The sequence below is a fragment of the Engystomops pustulosus genome, chromosome 2 (genome assembly GCF_040894005.1).
Source record: "Engystomops pustulosus chromosome 2, aEngPut4.maternal, whole genome shotgun sequence".
NCBI classification, from domain to species: domain Eukaryota; kingdom Metazoa; phylum Chordata; class Amphibia; order Anura; family Leptodactylidae; genus Engystomops; species Engystomops pustulosus.
This window is the reverse complement of record NC_092412.1, coordinates 253222701-253241087: the sequence shown is the minus strand read 5'-3', so window position 1 is coordinate 253241087 and position 18387 is coordinate 253222701. Positions and strand designations below refer to the sequence as shown.

At 42.3% G+C, this 18387-nt stretch overlaps 1 protein-coding gene across 1 annotated transcript; it reads left to right on the top strand.

Annotated features, from left to right (window-relative positions):
- Positions 1-8961: 8961 nt before the first annotated feature.
- On the top strand, positions 8962-17234 carry LOC140116822 (cell surface glycoprotein CD200 receptor 1-like). Its single transcript, XM_072133254.1, has 5 exons — positions 8962-9231; positions 10852-11154; positions 12762-13016; positions 16065-16162; positions 16900-17234. Exons 1-5 carry the CDS (start codon positions 9168-9170, stop codon positions 16939-16941), a joined length of 762 nt encoding a protein of 253 aa, XP_071989355.1. The 5' UTR covers positions 8962-9167; the 3' UTR covers positions 16942-17234.
- Positions 17235-18387: the final 1153 nt, after the last annotated feature.

Genomic DNA, 18387 nt, shown 5'->3' with positions numbered 1-18387 from the left:
CAGCGTTTCCTCAAGACATACCCCAATCTGTCAGATTTGCTCACGAAGGTGCGCCGCATCTGTGCGCATTTCAGGAAGTCCAGCACAGATGCTGCCACTCTCAGGGCAGCGCAGCGCCGCCTCCAACTGCCCGCTCACCGACTGTTGTGCGACGTGCCCACGAGGTGGAATTCAACACTGACCATGTTATCCAGAGTTTACCAGCAGCGCCGAGCGATTGTAGACTGCCAGATGTCAACTTCCACCAGAACTGGTAGTCAGGTCAGTCAGCTTCCTCAAGTCTACAATGAGGAGTGGACGTGGATGTCTGATATCTGTCAGGTGCTGAGTAACTTTGAGGAGTCAACACAGATGGTCAGTGGCGATGCCGCCATCATCAGCCTCACCATCCCGCTGCTTGGCCTGTTGAAAAACTCTCTGATCAGCATGAAGTCGGAAGCTTTGCGCTCGTCACAAGAGACGGGGGAAGAAGATTCCCTTGTTGATAGCCAAAGCACCCTCAGGTCTGTTTCTCAGCGCATATCGGAGGAGGTGGAGGTGGAGGAGGATGAGGAGGAAGAGGAGGAGAATGTTGGCGAGACACAAGAGGGGACCATTGTTGAGTCCTTTACTGTTCAGCGTGTATGGGCAGAAGAAGAGGAGTTGGAGGAGGAGGAAATGGACAGTCAGGCCAGTGAGGGGAGTGAATTCTTACGCGTTGGTACTCTGGCGCATATGGCAGATTTCATGCTAGGCTGCCTATCCCGTGACCCTCGCGTTCAAAGAATTTATTCCAGCACCGATTACTGGGTGTTCACTCTCCTGGACCCACGGTACAAGCAAAATCTTTCCACTCTCATCCCTGCAGAGGAAAGGAGTGTGAGAATGCATGAATACCAGCAGGCCCTGGTGCACAAGCTGAAACAGTATTTCCCTTCTGACAGCGCTAGCGGCAGAGTGCGTAGTTCAGCGGGACAAGTAGCGAGGGAGAGTAGGCGAGCAGGCAGCTTGTCCAGCACTGGCAAGGGTACGCTTTACAAGGCTTTTGCCAGCTTTATGTCACCCCAGCAAGACACTGTCACCTGTCCCCAGTTTCGGCAGTGTAGGGCTGATCTTTACAGAAAGATGGTGAGGGAGTACGTAGCTGACCATACCATCGTCCTAAATGATCACACAGCTCCCTACAACTACTGGGTTTCAAAGCTGGACATGTGGCACGAACTGGCGCTGTACGGCTTGGAGGTTCTTGCCTGCCCTGCCGCTAGCGTCTTGTCCGAGCGGGTTTTCAGTGCAGCTGGTGGCATCATCACCGATAAGCGTACACGCCTGTCGACTGACAGCGCTGACAGGCTGACGCTTATTAAGATGAATAAAGCCTGGATTTCTCATAATTTCCAATCTCCACCAGGTGAAGGAAGCTCAACCTGAATAATTGATCCACTCCTCCTCCTCCTCATTTTCCTCCTTCTCCTCCTCTTTGTACAGTAAAGCAGAGGAAACTGGCTATTTTTTGACAGGGCCCACTGGCTCTAGCTATAGTACTTTATGCATTTAATTTTTCTGGAGGGCCACCTACCCGGTCCTCTGTTTTAAACAATTTTTGGGAGTGCCACATACAGGCACTCAATCTATTAAATTTTTCTGGAGGGCCACCTACCCGGTCCTCTGTTTTAAACAATTTTTGGGAGTGCCACATACAGGCACTCAATCTATTCAATTTTTCTGGAGGGCCACCTACCTGCTCCTCTGGTTTGAAAATTTTTTTGGACTGCCACATACAGGCACTCAATCTATTCCATTTTACTGGAGGGCCACCTACCTGCTCCTCTGGTTTGAAAAATTTTTGGGACTGCCACATACAGGCACTATCCAAATTAAATTGTCTCCATAGCAGCCTCCACACGTTGTCTCCATTGCTACCTCCAAAAGTCGTCCATATAGCTGCCTCCATACATCGTCCCTTTATCAAACGAGGTGTGTCAGGCAGAAATTTGGGTTGTTTTCATGGATTCCACATCAAAGTTGTTAACTTTGTCGCCACCCAGCTGTGTTATCCACAAAATATACTGGCAAACTTTTATCATTTACCAATATTATTTCAGCGCTTCTTGCGCATCTGTTTACATTCCCCTCACCCGGCATATCCTAAACTTATAAGAACGCTACTACACTTGATCTTATACAAAAGGTTCTTAGAAGTGCTGTTTGGGGAGTAGCCTAGAGACAGGGGCTTGGATTGGCGAAAGCTCGCCTGGCAGCGGAGCGCCAGCTCCATGCGCATCAGCCGCTTCTTGCGCATCTGTTTACATTCCCCTCACCCGCCATATCCCAAACTTATAAGAACGCTACTACACTTAACTTGGTGCAGGCTGGGACCGAGTCTGACCCTGGGGCTGGTCATATACTGCCGACGCAGAGAATTGCGGGGCCTACCTCGGTCCAGGTCTCAAAGGCCTACTATACCTCCTCCCAACCCTCCTCCTCCTCCGAATTACCATCCGTGGGCATGGCGCCATCAGTCGGTAGCTCTAGGCACATCAGCAGTGCCGTCGCTAAGCGACAGCAGGCGGTGCTCAAACTGCTGAGCCTAGGCGATAAAAGGCACACCGCCCAAGAGCTATTACAGGGCATTCCACATCAAACTTGTTAACTTTGTCGCCACCCTGCTGTGTAATCCACAAAATATACTTGCAAACTTTTATCATTTACCGATATTATTTCAGCGCTTCTTGCGCATCTGTTTACATTCCCCTCACCCGCCATATCCCAAACTTATAAGAACGCTACTACACTTGATCTTATACAAAAGGTTCTTAGAAGTGCTGTTTGGGGAGTAGCCTAGAGACAGGGGCTTGGATTGGCGAAAGCTCGCCTGGCAGCGGAGCGCCAGCTCCATGCCAAGATCCAACTAACATAGTTTTAACTGCAGCACCTTTAATCTACTACTAGTTCACTGCCTCCATACATGGTCCCCTTATCAAACGAGCTGTGTCAGGCAGAATTTTGGGTTGTTTTCATGGCTTCCATGTTAACTTTGTCGCCACCCTGCTGTGTAATCCACAAAATATACTGGCAAACTTTTATCATGTACCGATATTATTTGAGCGCTTCTTGCTCACCTCCTTTGGTTCCTCTCTGCCACCCATTGGTTTGAAGCCTGAGTCCATTTAGGGTATGTCGCCATGCCACTCTCTAGCCTGCTGCCGCTGCCTCTGCATGCCGTCCCCTATAGTGTCAGGGTCAATTATTGCATGTTTTAGATGCTATCTAGCTTCATTCTGTCACTCTGTCATGGCCATGCTGTTGCCCATAATTTTGGCATAATGGTGCGATTAGGCAGCCTCAGAGGCATCCATGCATGCTGCCCCTGCTGTTTCCTGTCCATTTCCGTGGTGTTTCCATCCTTTTCTGAGGTTCCCAGGTGTTTGGCCAAGCTTCCCTGTGCAGAGCCTTGGTCCCCTTGAAAAATGCTTGAGTCTCCCATTGACTTCAATGGGGTTCGTTATTCGAGACGAGCACTCGAGCATCGGGAAAAGTTCGTCTCGAATAACGAGTACCCGAGCATTTTAGTGCTCGCTCATCTCTAATCCAGAACACTTCTCTCTGTAGTAATAATTTTCTCCTATCACCTCCTCTTAAAGGAGAGTGTACCTTTTCGAATCCAAAAAAACGAAAAGAAGATAAATCTCCTTTGTGTATGTTGACAAAATGTCTGGACGCCCCTGACATGTTTTTTTGGAAATCTTTAGTGCTGTCTCGTAAATGTTCCGCAATTCTGACTTTTAATTTGCGTGTGGTAGAACCTACATACATGATGTTGCAAAATATGCACTCTATGATGTAAACAATATGAGTGGAATCACAATCGATGAAAGACTTAATGGGAAATTTCTCCTTTCTATCAAAAGAAAAAAAATGATCATAGCATTTGGCATATGTGCACATATTGCATCTTGTTGTACCGCATCGGAAAAAAACTAAAATATTGAGCCAGGAGGTTTTTTTCGGCTGTATGTTGGTGTAAAGACTTGGGGAAAGGATAGCACCCAAGGACTGTCCTTTTCTAGATACAAAATTGCATCCGTCTTTTAGGATGACATCCAATTTATCATCCTGATATAAAATGGGTAAATTTTTTTTGACAATGTTAACAATTTGTGGAAAATCCAAACTAAATTGGGTGGAAATAGTTATTTTAGACTTTTCAAAGTGGGCTCTAGATGTTTTTTGAGTAGATAAGAGAATGTCACGATCTTTCTTATTGGCAATTTCAAAACCTCTGTCTATCATCCATTTGGGATAGTCCCGAGAGGCTAATCTCTGACGTAATGCATTGGCCTGTTGGAGAAACTCCCCTTGGTCAGTGCATGCCCTTTTGAGTCTAGTAAATTCTCCTGCCGGAATAGACTTGATGGTATGTGTAGGGTGATTACTCGATGCATTTAAAATTGTATTTCCTGCTGAGGGTTTTCTATATAGGCTAGTGCCAACTTTGCCTTCTAACGGGTAACCCTTCAAGAGTAAATCAAGAAAGGGTACTTCAACCTCATCCACGTTAAAAGTGAAACTGAGATTAACATTGTTATGATTGAGGTATTTGGCAAAGTCTGGCACGGACGGCACACCTCCAGACCACACAATGAGTATGTCGTCGATGTACCGCCCGTACCAGACAATGCTATCCCTGTAGATATTGTGATGGGAGTAAATGAACTCCTCTTCCCACCATGACATAAAGAGGTTCGCCAATGACGGTGAAAATCGAGCCCCCATTGGCGAACCTCTGGTCTGCAAATAAAAAGTTTCATCAAAAGAAAAATAGTTGTGAGAGAGAAGAAATTTGGTGGCATCTATGATGTATTCGCATAATTCCTCTGAATAATGGCTAGATCTATATAAATGATGGGCCAGTGCAATAATGGCTAGGTCATGAGGTATAGAACTATACAAGGAGCTAACATCACAAGTAACCCACACATACTGTTTTTTCCAGGAGAAATTCTCAAAAACTCTCAAAACCTCTTTGCTGTCTCTCAGATAACCTGGAAGAGAAATCACTAAAGGTTGCAATAAGGAATCTATCCATTCACACAATTTCTCATTGATTGATCCGATTCCAGAAATGATCGGTCTTAAAGGGGGGGGGGGGGAAGTCCCTTTATGGACTTTCGGCAATCCATGAAAAATTGGTGTGACAGGATTGGTAGGGTACAGATATGTTTGGTGTTTCTCTAGAATTATGCCCAGATTTACACCTTCCTGTATTATGTTTTTAATTTGTTCCAAAAACACAGAAGTGGGATCTATGTCTAATTTTCTGTACGTAAGTGTATCACTGAGTATGTCCATGACCTGAGATCTATAAAGGTCCTTGTCTAAAGCCACAACTTTACCCCCCTTATCCGCCATTTTGATTATTGTATAGTCATTGGGGCACATTTACTTACCCGTCCCATTCGCGATCCAGCGGCGCGTTCTCTGCACAGGATTCGGGTCCGGCTGGGATTTAAGATGGTAGTTCCTCCGCCGTCCACCAGGTGGCGCTGCAGCGCCGAAAATAATCTTAACGCCCCGGAATGCACCATCCCATAGAAGGTGAAGGTGAGCGCTCCCCAAGCGACACATTTTCGGTTTTTAAATGCGGCGGTTTTTCCGAATACGTCGGGTTTTCGTTCGGCCACGCCCCCCCGATTTCTGTCGCGCGCATGCCGGCCCCGATGCGCCACAATCCGATCGCGTGCGCCAAAAACCCGGGGCAATTCATGTACATGCGGCGCAAATCGGAAATATTCGGGTAACACGTCGGGAAAACGCGAATCGGGCCCTTAGTAAATGACTCCCATTATGTCTTAATGTGTTTAGGGCGTGTTGTAGACGGGGGGTCAAGTTGTCGGTTTGACAAGAAAGTACGGTATTGGACAAACTCAATAAATCCCTTTCCACTGTAGATTGAAATTGGTCCACAGCTTGGACTCTGGAATTAATAGGGTAGAATTGTTTGTTAGACACTGGCATAGAAACTGTATGGACACCAACATTTCTCTCACCTAAGTTACTCATGCTGTTAAGGTTGAGCAATACACATTGGTCACCAAACTCTAAATTGTTATATTCATTATTACCACAAGTAACAGATTCACATGGATGGATGGATTCATCCTCAATACAATCAAAAAAAATGTCGCTTCACTGTGAGTGCTCTAACAAATCTATTGACATCTAGCAGTGTGTTAAATAAATCAAACCTTCTGGTGGGTACAAAATTGAGACCCTTCTCCAAAACTTTGACCTGATCACTGGAAAAAATACACGCAGACAAATTCAAAAAACTGGTTTCCATGGGACTGGCAAAGGCTTCAGAAGGCATTAATTGTGCCCTTTCTTTTTGCTCCGCGTTGAATAATCCCTGTTCACTGAAGCAGTACCGCCTGTGTCTCTTGCCGCCTCTGCGCCCCCGTTTTTTGAAGAATTGGAGTAAGATTTGGGACTCTTAGGCCCCCAGGATTTGTCCGAATCTCCTATTGAAGTGTCAGAGTCAAATTCAGATGAACTAAAGGAAACCTTGGCATCACGATGTTTCTTGTATTTCCTTTTGTTTTTATTTTTGTTTTTTAGAATAGAGCGTGGGGTCATAGGTTCGGGTCTTCTTTTCGTATAAATGTGGCCAGTCGAGTAATCCTCTGAGTCCCTCAGGAATTATTTTCTTTTTGGTTTCCATGATGGTTTGTTCTGTTTCCATAACTTTGGTTTGAATAGTATTCAGATGTTCTTGAATATCCGGTGTATCTAGAGATTTCTCTAGGGATTCAATTTCTGATTTCAAAGAAATTAATTTGGAAGCTTCTTCATGTACAATAAGTTTTATTAAAGAAATGGAGCAGTCCGAAAGTGTCTTGTCCCATTTCTGGAGAAATTCTTCATTGTAGATTGTTGTTGGTCTTTTATTGATACGGAGACCTCGTGGTATCATTTCTCTTTGAAGGTAAGAGTTTAGAGAATTATGGTCCCACCACGTTCTCAGTTCTTGAAGCATTAACTTTTCCAGATTGAAGAGTTTGTTTCTCAAGTCTAAGTCTTGTGCCATATTGTCAGCGTTCACATTAAAAACCTCCGCTAACTTGCGGTTTCTTTCATTAATGGTTTCTTCAGTGATACGGGTTGCTGAGTTTCCACCCGACTCCATAGTGAACGACAATAGGGGTTCTTAGTATGTCAGTCGTATATTAAACTCCTCTGGTTAGATCTTATCATAGGAATGAAAATTCAAAAACGGAGGGGAGCACGCACTTGGTCCTTGAGTATATATACAGTATAGTAAAACAAATGTCGTGCAGCTCACCTCTCCAATGATTTCCAAAGATCAGCCATTCGGGGAGTGTGGTGGCGTGAAAAATAAACACGTCTTGCGGTGTGCTCGCGTTGCCTGCCAGGACTGCAGGTGTGTTGATGCAATTTCAATCAAGGTAAACGCAGCACTTCCTTTTAAAATCTTTTTTTCTTCTTTATTGATGACAAAATGTAAAACATGATAGGCAGGATAAGATTACAGCTGACGCGTTTCGAGCTATTACAGCTCTAAGTCATAGCATGTAAATGTACAAAATGTTTCAGAATTTAAAGGAAGAATCCACCAATCAAAAACATGAGGGGTGTGTACAAGCCAAGCATCACAATACGTTACAGCTGGTGCCGTCTGAATGGATCGCATGTATTGCAGTGTTATACACATCCACATCAAATCAAAACATCATAATATTTCAAGGCAAGAAGAAAACATTAATCTTAGATAATAAATCTGTAAATAACAACTGATATTTGAGAAAATTCAAAGTTATTAGATCTGGGAACAAAGACATGTTGGATACAGGTGCAAATCAATTCATGGTGATACTCCAGAATCACTGTAAACATTCTCTGTAAACATGGAAAAAGTTAACTACATTGCATCCCTACATAGCCAATAGGCCTAAATCTATAAATGATGACTCATTAGAAAAGGAGATATGAACGATAGAACCATGAATGACACTCCCCACCACACTCCCCGAATGGCTGATCTTTGGAAATCATTGGAGAGGTGAGCTGCACGACATTTGTTTTTCTATACTATATATCACCCATATCCCTACAGTTATATATCACACATATCCCTACAGTTAGATACCACACATATCCCTACAGTTATATATCACACATATCCCTACAGTTATATATCACCCATATCCCTACAGTTAGATACCACACATATCCCTACAGTTATATATCACACATATCCCTACAGTTAGATACCACACATATCCCTACAGTTATATATCACACATATCCCTACAGTTATACATCACCCATATCCCTACAGTTATATATCACACATATCCCTACAGTTAGATACCACACATATCCCTACAGTTATATATCACACATATCCCTACAGTTAGATACCACACATATCCCTACAGTTATATATCACACATATACCTACAGTTAGATACCACACATATCCCTACAGTTATATATCACCCATATCCCTACAGTTATATACCACACATATCCCTACAGTTATATATCACCCATATCCCTACAGTTATATATCACCCATATCCCTACAGTTATATATCACACATATCCCTACAGTTATACATCACCCATATCCCTACAGTTATATACCACACATATCCCTACAGTTATATATCACCCATATCCCTACAGTTATATATCACCCATATCCCTACAGTTATATACCACACATATCCCTACAGTTATATATCACACATATCCCTACAGTTATATACCACACATATCCCTACAGTTATATATCTCACATATCCCTACAGTTATATATCACCCATATACCTACAGTTATATATCACGCATATCCCTACAGTTAGATATCACCCATATCCCTACAGTTATATATCACCCATATCCCTACAGTTATATATCACACATCTGCCTTTGGCAGCTATTTCTTACATTGTTAATTCATATTAATGAATAAAGTCACCTCTGACACTTTCAGAAAGTTTCTATGAGTAAGGTTGTGTGAGCAGGATAGCTGATATTCTTGTGTGTAACCACATCACAAAGCTGAATTGTGAAGAGTTGGCGACAGTTCGATGTTCACCGGACAGGAAGTGAAGAGCTAGAAGTAACTTTGTATCACTTCCTCTCTACCTGAGGCAGAACTAAGGATGGACCTTCTGCAATCAGTAAGTTTTCTCTTGGTTCTCTTGTACCCGGGACATGTAACCTCAGGTAAGTGTCACTAGAGAACATTAGGGGGGGTAATATCTGTTCTTCACGCTCTAAGACAGTTAATTGATCAAATATTAATCTTATCACCGACCCAATTTTACTCAACTTGTGGCCAAAACATGACTGTATGCAAAACCGCATGTTATCAATGTAGAAAATGCCATCTAATATTGGTTCCCGGGGGCTCTCCCCACTAAAGTAAAGTAAAGTTTTGCGGCGATCAATGCTTAACTCATAGCCAACCATTAGAGATTTTTCCGACCACCATATTTGATCAGGGAAATGTGAGGACTACACAATAGGACATGTAGGACAGGACACATACAGACTATGGGCCAGTGTAACTAATATACAATAGGACATATATGATACAGACTATGGGCCAGTGTAACTAATAGACAATAGGACATATAGGATACAGACTATGGGCCCGTGTAACTAATACACAATAGGACGTATAGGATACAGACTATGGGCCAGGACATATACAGACAGACACATACAGACTATGGGCCAGTGCTCGCCTGTCCAGGATGAAACACAACCCAACTTCTACCCTTGGAATTATACCTGTCTGAATAAACCTTCTTGGTGATTAATTATATTTTTATGATAATATAATGTTAGCAAAATTTTTGGGCATTGCAAAGAATCACGTGCACCCGGTGTACGAGGAACGTAAAACAATACAAACTCCATAAAGTAGAAAGTTCCTTCATCCAAAAATATGAAATGAGAATTTTAAGAGGTCTTTTTTACCAACGGACGGTCCCAGACTTAAAGACACCCGACTTATAGACGACGCTTAGTTACAGACGACCTCTAGTTACAGACCGATCTCTCTGCCCCCTTTGGTGAAGCTCTCTGGATGCTTTTCTCTAGTGCCAGGTCCCACTTGTCTGCTGTAAGGTGTCTGTAATGAAGTTATATTGATAATCCTTGTTCCCATGACAGCACAACATTTTAAAAGCCCAATTGTTACTGGGACAAAAACTTTTTTGTTTGCAGCTACAGTTAAAAAATATTCCTGTTTTGACTTGCATACAAAATCAACTTAAGAACAAACCTAAAGAACCGATCTTGTACGTAACCTGGGGACTGCCTGCACTTTATGTGACAAGGTCCTTGGGGGTAGATAAACTGCAGTAGTTAGTTAAAGGGGTTGTCCAGGCACAACAAGTTAGCCCCTATGGGATCTTGCTGATTGGGTGGGACTCAGTGACCACAGATGGCGAGTCCACGCTCCCTGCTGCTCTGGGTCGGAATCTATTCGGTCCAAACTGATGTTGCTCCAATTTTCCTGGAAAGTGATACATCCTTTTTTGCTCTAAAACACAGATTTTTTGAAATTTACTTATCTTGTTTTGCCCTATTTTTAAGCTCTGGGATGAATAACCGCAGGAGCTGCCGAATTTTTAATTGTTTTTCTGAAGTGAACCTGAAAAGATGTGGCATTGATTCAGTGTCCCAAAAATGGCCAATTTGTGCCAAATCTATGAACCAACTTTGCAATGGACCAATCTCTAATTGGCTCTTTTGTTTGTTTAGACCAGACCCTGCCCATAGAAACAGAAATCACCCTTGACAACCCCTTTAATTCAAAAATAATTTGTTTTTTAGATTCAGATGTGGTGAGGGTGCGGAGAGGTGAGCTTACCGTTCTGCATTGTTGGGCAGATCCCGGAGACACATTACTACAAGTTACGTGGAAGCTTCATCTGTACAATTCATCCTGTGTCGTATCATATAAAATCGAGGAAAACGACACAGAGACCTCCTACAGCTCCTGCAGTACAAGGATGAGGAGTGACAATCTATCCCTGAGTATCAGTGATACTGACGTAACTGATGAGGGGACGTACACCTGCATTGTCATTAATGATAAAAGGACCTTCTCCACGGACAAGTCGTTACAAGTTTTAGGTAAGAACTTTATACTGTATCATCATATCCTATACCTGTATATTACAATATCTTTTGGATGTTTTGATAATAAGTTATTATAAATTCAGATATAGAGAAATCCCCACTGTCCTGCCTGAAAATAATGGGGGAGGGGGATATGCAGCAAAGACTTACCGGCTATGGAGAGGGCTCAGCCCGTGATCCCTCTCCATGCACCCCCAGCCGACCCGTGACGTGCTATTACATCACGGGTCGTTAAGGGGATTTAAAGGGTATTTTTTAGCTCTTTACCGCAATTTCTCCTTCATAATGTAACTATCGCTTCATAAGTAGACAGAAACTTAACCATGTAGGTTTACACAAAGCTTTAACCCCTTGCTCCCAAAGCCACTGCTCACCTTCCGGCCCTACACAATTTTTTAAAACTGGCATGTGCAATTTTAAGCGATAATAACTTTGGAACACTTAATCATATCCGGGTGATCTTGCAATTGTCTTTTCGTGACATAATGGAGGTGATTTATCTGATTTTACTTTTTTTTTTTCTTTTCTTGTTTATTTGCACTTTTTTGAAAAATTTGTGCTAAAAAAGGTGACTTTTCCACTTGCGCCGTCACAGCAACATTTTTCAGTGTTGTGTGTGATTTGCTTTGCACATCGAGATGTGAGGAGGAGATGAAAAGGTGGATTTGCGGTTCTGTCCTGGAGACACAATACTTTGAGTTACATGGAAAGACCAATTTTTGTGTTTTATTTATTGCTCAATAGCTATATATAGACTTTGTCAAAACATGTTTGCTAAATTAATTATTTCTTAAAGGGGTTTGCCCATTAAATAAAGTTCTCAAATTTGAATCACCGGTGATGTTTACACAATAAAGAACACTTTAACCCCTTACTTTTCTATTTTACTCAGTTTTATTGCTGTTTTAGCTCCTGTCACTTAGTGATGGTCAGTGAAAGATTCCAGAGTGTGAGCAGGGACTCATGATCCCTCTGTGCTATGAGATGCTGTGTGCTGACAATGTGCTTAGATTATCAGGGTACAGGGTTTATCTACACTTTTATTTAGCTTCAAAACATTCTGCTAGTATCTGGCAAATAGAAAAATAGATATGAGACAGATGAGAGATGATGAGATCCATGAGATGCATATAACACACAATGACACACTTCAGCTCTGCTACAACTGCGCTATAACAAACACTGTTAGCTCTGCTACATTTTAGTTATAACATACACAGAGTGACTCCCTCCCCTGGATAAAGACCTTATGTGTCTGTAGCTTGTAGAGTAAGTCTGTGCACACTGCTGCTTGCTGGCAGGAAGTGTCTGTGTGGGAGCTTGTCTTGTAATGGAAGGAGGAGGGGCTGAAGGCAGAGGGGAGAAGCAGACAGGAGAAGCTATTCATGAGAAAAATCTGCCCTGCCGTAACCATAATCAGAAGATTTACAGTTGGATCCAGGGCAACTGTAATTGTATCCACCAGGACTGATAGAGGCAGGTTGTACTTATATCTGTGAAATTATGTATTTTTATAAATAACGCTGAATTAGAGAATGTGATATTTTGCTATCCTGAGTATATTTAACAATCTTGTCTTCGTGTCTTCACTTTAATTTCAGCTCCTCCGTCTACATTCTTAAGACTGACCAGCGATGGATCTGCAGAGTGTGGAGCCACCGGGGGGAATCCACCTGCAGAAATCTCCTGGATCCCGCATTCAGATGATATAAATACTACAGTACTGGGAGAACCGGACCGGACCTGGTCAGTGATCAGCACATTCAGTAGCGGAACGACTAACGTGACGTCAGTGACTTGTGTTGTGTCTCATCCGACGTATGCAAACCCATGGACAGGAGACATTACACTGAGAGGTAAATATATATACCATACATCTACTGAACCTTTTAGGTTTTCTTTGTAATGTGAGTCAAGTTAAATGGATAGTTTAAGGAAAGTTGTTGGTGGCTCATGGCTGGGGTAACTTTGGTCTACCCACGATGAAAGTCATCACTCTCTACAATTTGGGCCATGTGGGCTAAGAAAGTTCAGGGTCAGGTTCAATAGGTCATCTTTAGCGATGAGCAAATCCAATCATTGATCCATAGATGTGGCACCATTCTAGTTATTGTCAGGCACTGCCTCAAATCTGAATATTTTCTGTTTCGCTTCAGACAGATCTTGTATATTCGATAATAACAGTGTTTAGAGGACCTGAGAAAAAGGCCAATGATTTCAAAGAGCTTTAGATGGTTTCTGGTATTGCCTGTGTGCACCACGCCTCTTGGGCTTCTGTTATTTTAATTAATGAAACAAAAAAATTGTGAAAAAAAATATTATGACTCAATACCATTTTTTTTAGAAATAACTTGCGGACTAGAAAGGATCATGCATCAATTTTTATGGTATTTCAAGGAACATCAGTTAGGTCCTGAATCCAATCTTAAGCGGCATTCACACATATGTATGGGGGGCGTATATACGGCCGATATACGTCCCCCATACACTTCTATGGGCTCATGGCACTGTACGGGACATGTCCTATCATTGCCCGTGTTACGGCACCGAGCGCCATATTTTCCTATGGAGGGGGCGGGGGTGAGCAGCGCTACGGTACAGCAGGCAACGGCAGTGTACATGTGACCTAAAAGGGGTTTTCCCATGAACAAAAGTTAGTCCCTATCCACGGGATAGGGCCGAACTTGCTGACCAGCGGGGGTCTCAGTGCTGAGACCCCCACAGATTGCAGAAAGGAGGCGTCCATCGGACAAATGGAGCAGACGGCCGTGCATGACCGTTCTGCTCCATGAATCCCTATGGAGCCGATGAAAATTACCGAGTGCCGCGCTCACCCATCTCCGTCAGCTCCATTGAGATTAATGGAGCAGAACGGTCATATGCGACTGTCTTCTCCATTAGTCTGACGGGGCAACGAGGGGTCCGACGGACAAATGGAGCAGACGACCGCGCATGACCGTTCTGCTCTATGAATCCCTATGGAGCTGACGGAAATTGCCGAGTGACGCACTCACCGATCTCCGTCAGTTCCATAGAGATTAATGGAGCAAAACGGTCATGCGCGGCCGTTTGCTCCATTTGTCCGTCGCGATCTGTGGGGATGGTCCAGAATCAGACGTATCATTTACAGTATTGAGAATTCTCTATGGTTTTCCAAGATGTGTAAAAAGGTTTGGGCTTAAATATCAACTATAAGTGAAATAAATTTTCGTACAAGTAATATAAAGACCATAGAGGGTCAAGGCCATAAAATGGTGATATACAGGCAGTCCCCGGGTTATGTACAAGATTTGGTTCGTACAAGTTTTTTTCTTAAGTTGAATTTGTATGTAAGTTGAGACTGTATATTTTATAATTGTAGATCCAGAGAAAAAAATCTTTTTGCCCCAGTGACAATTGGATTTTCAAAATTGTTTGCTGTAATGGGACCAAGGATTATCAATAAAGCTTCATTACAGACACCTTACAGCTGATCATTGCAATCTGGGACTATAGTAACATCCAGAGAGGTCACCAGAGGTCACAGGGGGCTGAGGGGTCCGTCTGTAACTAGGGGTGATCTGTAAGTTGGGTGTCCTTGAGGGGACCCCCTGTACTGTATTTTGTATCTTCATTGTCTATGGCCGGTGACTTGTACTCCCCATTTAGATCTCCATTAATATTGTATATTGAAGTCGAAGACATCATGTCTAATCTATTGGTACATTACATCTTACATTGGGATCAGGAAGAGATTTTTCCTATAAGCCGATTGGCATCACACTTGTAGAGTCATGTTGCCTTCCTCTAAATCTCTGAACTCATCAAGCAATACCACCCCACATCTCCTCTCCTCACAGGACCTTCAGCTTCACTCTATTACCATCCGCTCTTCTCACAACCACATCCAGGACTTCTCCCGTGCTTCCCCCATACTCTGGAACTCTCTACCAAAATGTGTCAGACCGTCCCCCACTTTCCAAACCTTCAAATGTAACCTGAAAACCCACCTCTTCAGGATCGCCTACACTGCACATTAACTGCTCTGCTCCCTCACCTCATGTCTCTATCCCTCCTCCTCATATAGATTGTGAGCCCTCAGAGGCAGGCTCCTCCTCCTACTTGTCTCCTGATCACTGTATCTTTGTGTTTGGCACTTGCACTTATTTTTGTCTTGATGTAATGTATGTGACCCCCTTACTGATTGTACAGTAACAGGGAATTAATGGTACTTTATAAATAATAATAATAATAATACCAATCACCATTGTAAGATTTGTAGGTTGGACTTGATGGGTCGATGTGTTTTTTCAACCTCACCTACTATGATGGGCAGATTTTAAGCATTGTCCATTTTTCCCTTGGTCCTTGGAGGATTAATGATCATGGCCGGTTTAGAAAGATGGTTATCACTTAGGCAGACAATTGTGGAGAATTGTTGATGGTCCAATGGACAAATCTCATGTCATTTATAACAGCACCCTACTAATGATGACCTGATACATTCTGGGCGTGGTTGAGTTTAGGTCAGGGTTTCGGTACTTAAACCCTATGGTAATACCCACAAATGGTGCTGGCAAAGCCGCCAACTGTGTTTAAATGCCAGCGGTGTATGGGTGCCACCATTTTTGGGGGGTCGTTGCTCCATTGACCTCATTGGGGATTGACGATCCTCCACAAAATGGAAGTGTGCAAGTGCCGTGTTTGTTTAAATACTGCTGGTGGCTTTGCCGACACCATTGAGAGAGTTAATGCCCACGATGGATGCCAGCAGTGATTGCAGGTGTTATCGACGGAGGGAGGGGGGGGGGGGGACTGAGCGGAACCCAAAACCCGAATCTGAATATCAATCAGAAAATCTGTTTCTATCAGATATGTGTCACTTGTGAAGTCTCAATGTTTATTCAACTTTTCTTCTCTTTCAGGCTACGGACTTAGATTGGATAACATCTTGAGATTGATCATCATAGTGATCGTCACGATACTCTTTGCAGGAGTTCTGTATGTGAAATTAAAGCAGCAGGTACTAACACTGTAATTATACTTTATATAGAGATATTGATGGCCTATGGCACAGCCCACTGCTTATATACAGTAGGTTCCCATTATATAGACCAGTGATGGCGAACCTTTTGGAGGCAGAGTGCCCAAGCTGCAACCAAAACCCACTGATATGTCACAAAGTGCCAACATGACAATATAAGCAGTAACTTATTGATCCCTGCTGTATCACAGGTTTTAATTGTATTGGCATCCTGAGTTCACTAATACAATAGAAAGATGGAGTAAATCGGTTTATAGCTTTTCTCCAGGGTCTCCTGAAGAGGAAGAATCAGGGGACTGAGAGCAGGAGCTCCAATGACAATCCATCTCTATCTACACCTTTGCGTTCGTCCTGTAGTTGTGGCAGCCAAGGATGTCGCTTTCAAATAGCGCTGAGCATGGCACGTCCTGGTCTGTATTGGACCATGGGAGAAAGCCTTGAGTCCTATCTAGCAAACTTTGTGTTGGGGTGAAGGCCTGGGTGCCCACAGAAAGTGCACTCAGTGCCACCTCTAGCACCTGTGCCATAGTTCGCCACCACTGATATAGACCGACATTAAACTCGTAATCCCCCTCTGCCTCCATGTTATGACTTCTTGATCATCCGGTTTAGATATGTTTTGTCCCTCAAGCTCAGATATTTCCTTTGTATTTATGTTCCTGTATGTTTGATCATAAAAACCTTTTTTGAATTTTATGATTTTTATTCTTTTTAAGGAGCCAAAAATTCCCGGAGAACAAATTAATGAAGAATCATGACAAGATACATCGGACACCATTGTATCCAGTGATTTCATTTATTTGGATGGAACTTTAGTCCGGTTGATAGAGCGGTGGCTCTACCTTATCGTCCATTCTTTACCAAACTCTCTTCCGCCGGATTTCGTTATGGCTGATACTTTCTACCTGTTAAAGAAAGGCCTGGATGTCCTTCTAAAGAGCAAAAGTATCAAATCTTATGGGAAGAAAACATTTTGTAAATAGCAGATGTTAATCCAGGGAGTTATTCCGAAATGTTGGGTTGGGAAGGAATTTCTCCCTACTATGGACAAGTTGGCATCAGGCTTTTAGTGTTTTTTGATTTCCTCTGGTCCAACATTTTTGGATTTATAGACTGGACTTGATGCGCTGATGTCTTTTATTTTTGGAACTCTTTACATTTTTCACTTCACCATTACCCGGGAGGATCCAATGGCATAAACATTAAACAAATGTAAAACATATTTTTGGCATAAAATTTTAAATAAATTTTCTTGAAATAAAGGACGTTGAATTTGAACATTTTTTGACCTGATATATCTCTGGTTATAATGACAGGTTAATTGTTTTTGCTTTCTAGTGATTCCTTGTTTAATTAACATTAATGATTGCTAAGTTAAATTGGTAACTCAACTCACTATTGGTAATGAACATCATAACAACATAGCAGGGAAGTAATTGGTCAAGAAATTAAAAAGGAGGAATCAATTCTCCAATGGTCTATTACGATCACATCATAAAAGAGAATATAGTAAAAGCTTAAAAAGCAAACATAAAAAAAAGTAAATAAATGATGATTTAATAATTATCTTCCACTCTTAACTACCACATTAGACATGTCATCAATTAAAATAACTAAAAAAAATTGAAGAGCCCAAATTCTGTTTCAAAACTTTTACCGTACAGTGTCTAGCTTTAACCCTGTATAGTGAGGGCTCACCATACAGGGTAGGTGTTTGCTTTGTTATACGTAGATTAGCACCTGATCGGTTGTTGAATTGCAATTCACAATATTTTTGGACCACTTTGGGACCTTTTTAAAAATGAAAAAGCAGAAAAAGAAAATTACACATTTTTTTTTTTTGCCTTTTTGATTCCCTTCTACCACCAGGATGAAGGATTGTAAATCAAGCACTGACATACTGGTGTGCATCTCCTCTGGCAGGATCTGCTCTTCTTTTAGCTTTCTATGCCCTGGTGTTTACAAAATAAAACTTTTTAAAATTATGCAAATTAGGTTTTGGGCTCCATAGGTGTTAATGGAGCCTGCAGCCCCTTAGGCTCATTTGCATAATTTTCAAAGCCTTTTTTTTCTAAAAAAAAAAAAAAAACAAGGGCATGGTGCTTGGTTTACAATTCTTCATCCAGGAGGTAGATTTCATTTAAAGATTTGAAGAAAAAGTGATCAAAGACTCAGATATTTGCCAAATGGATATAAATGCAAAC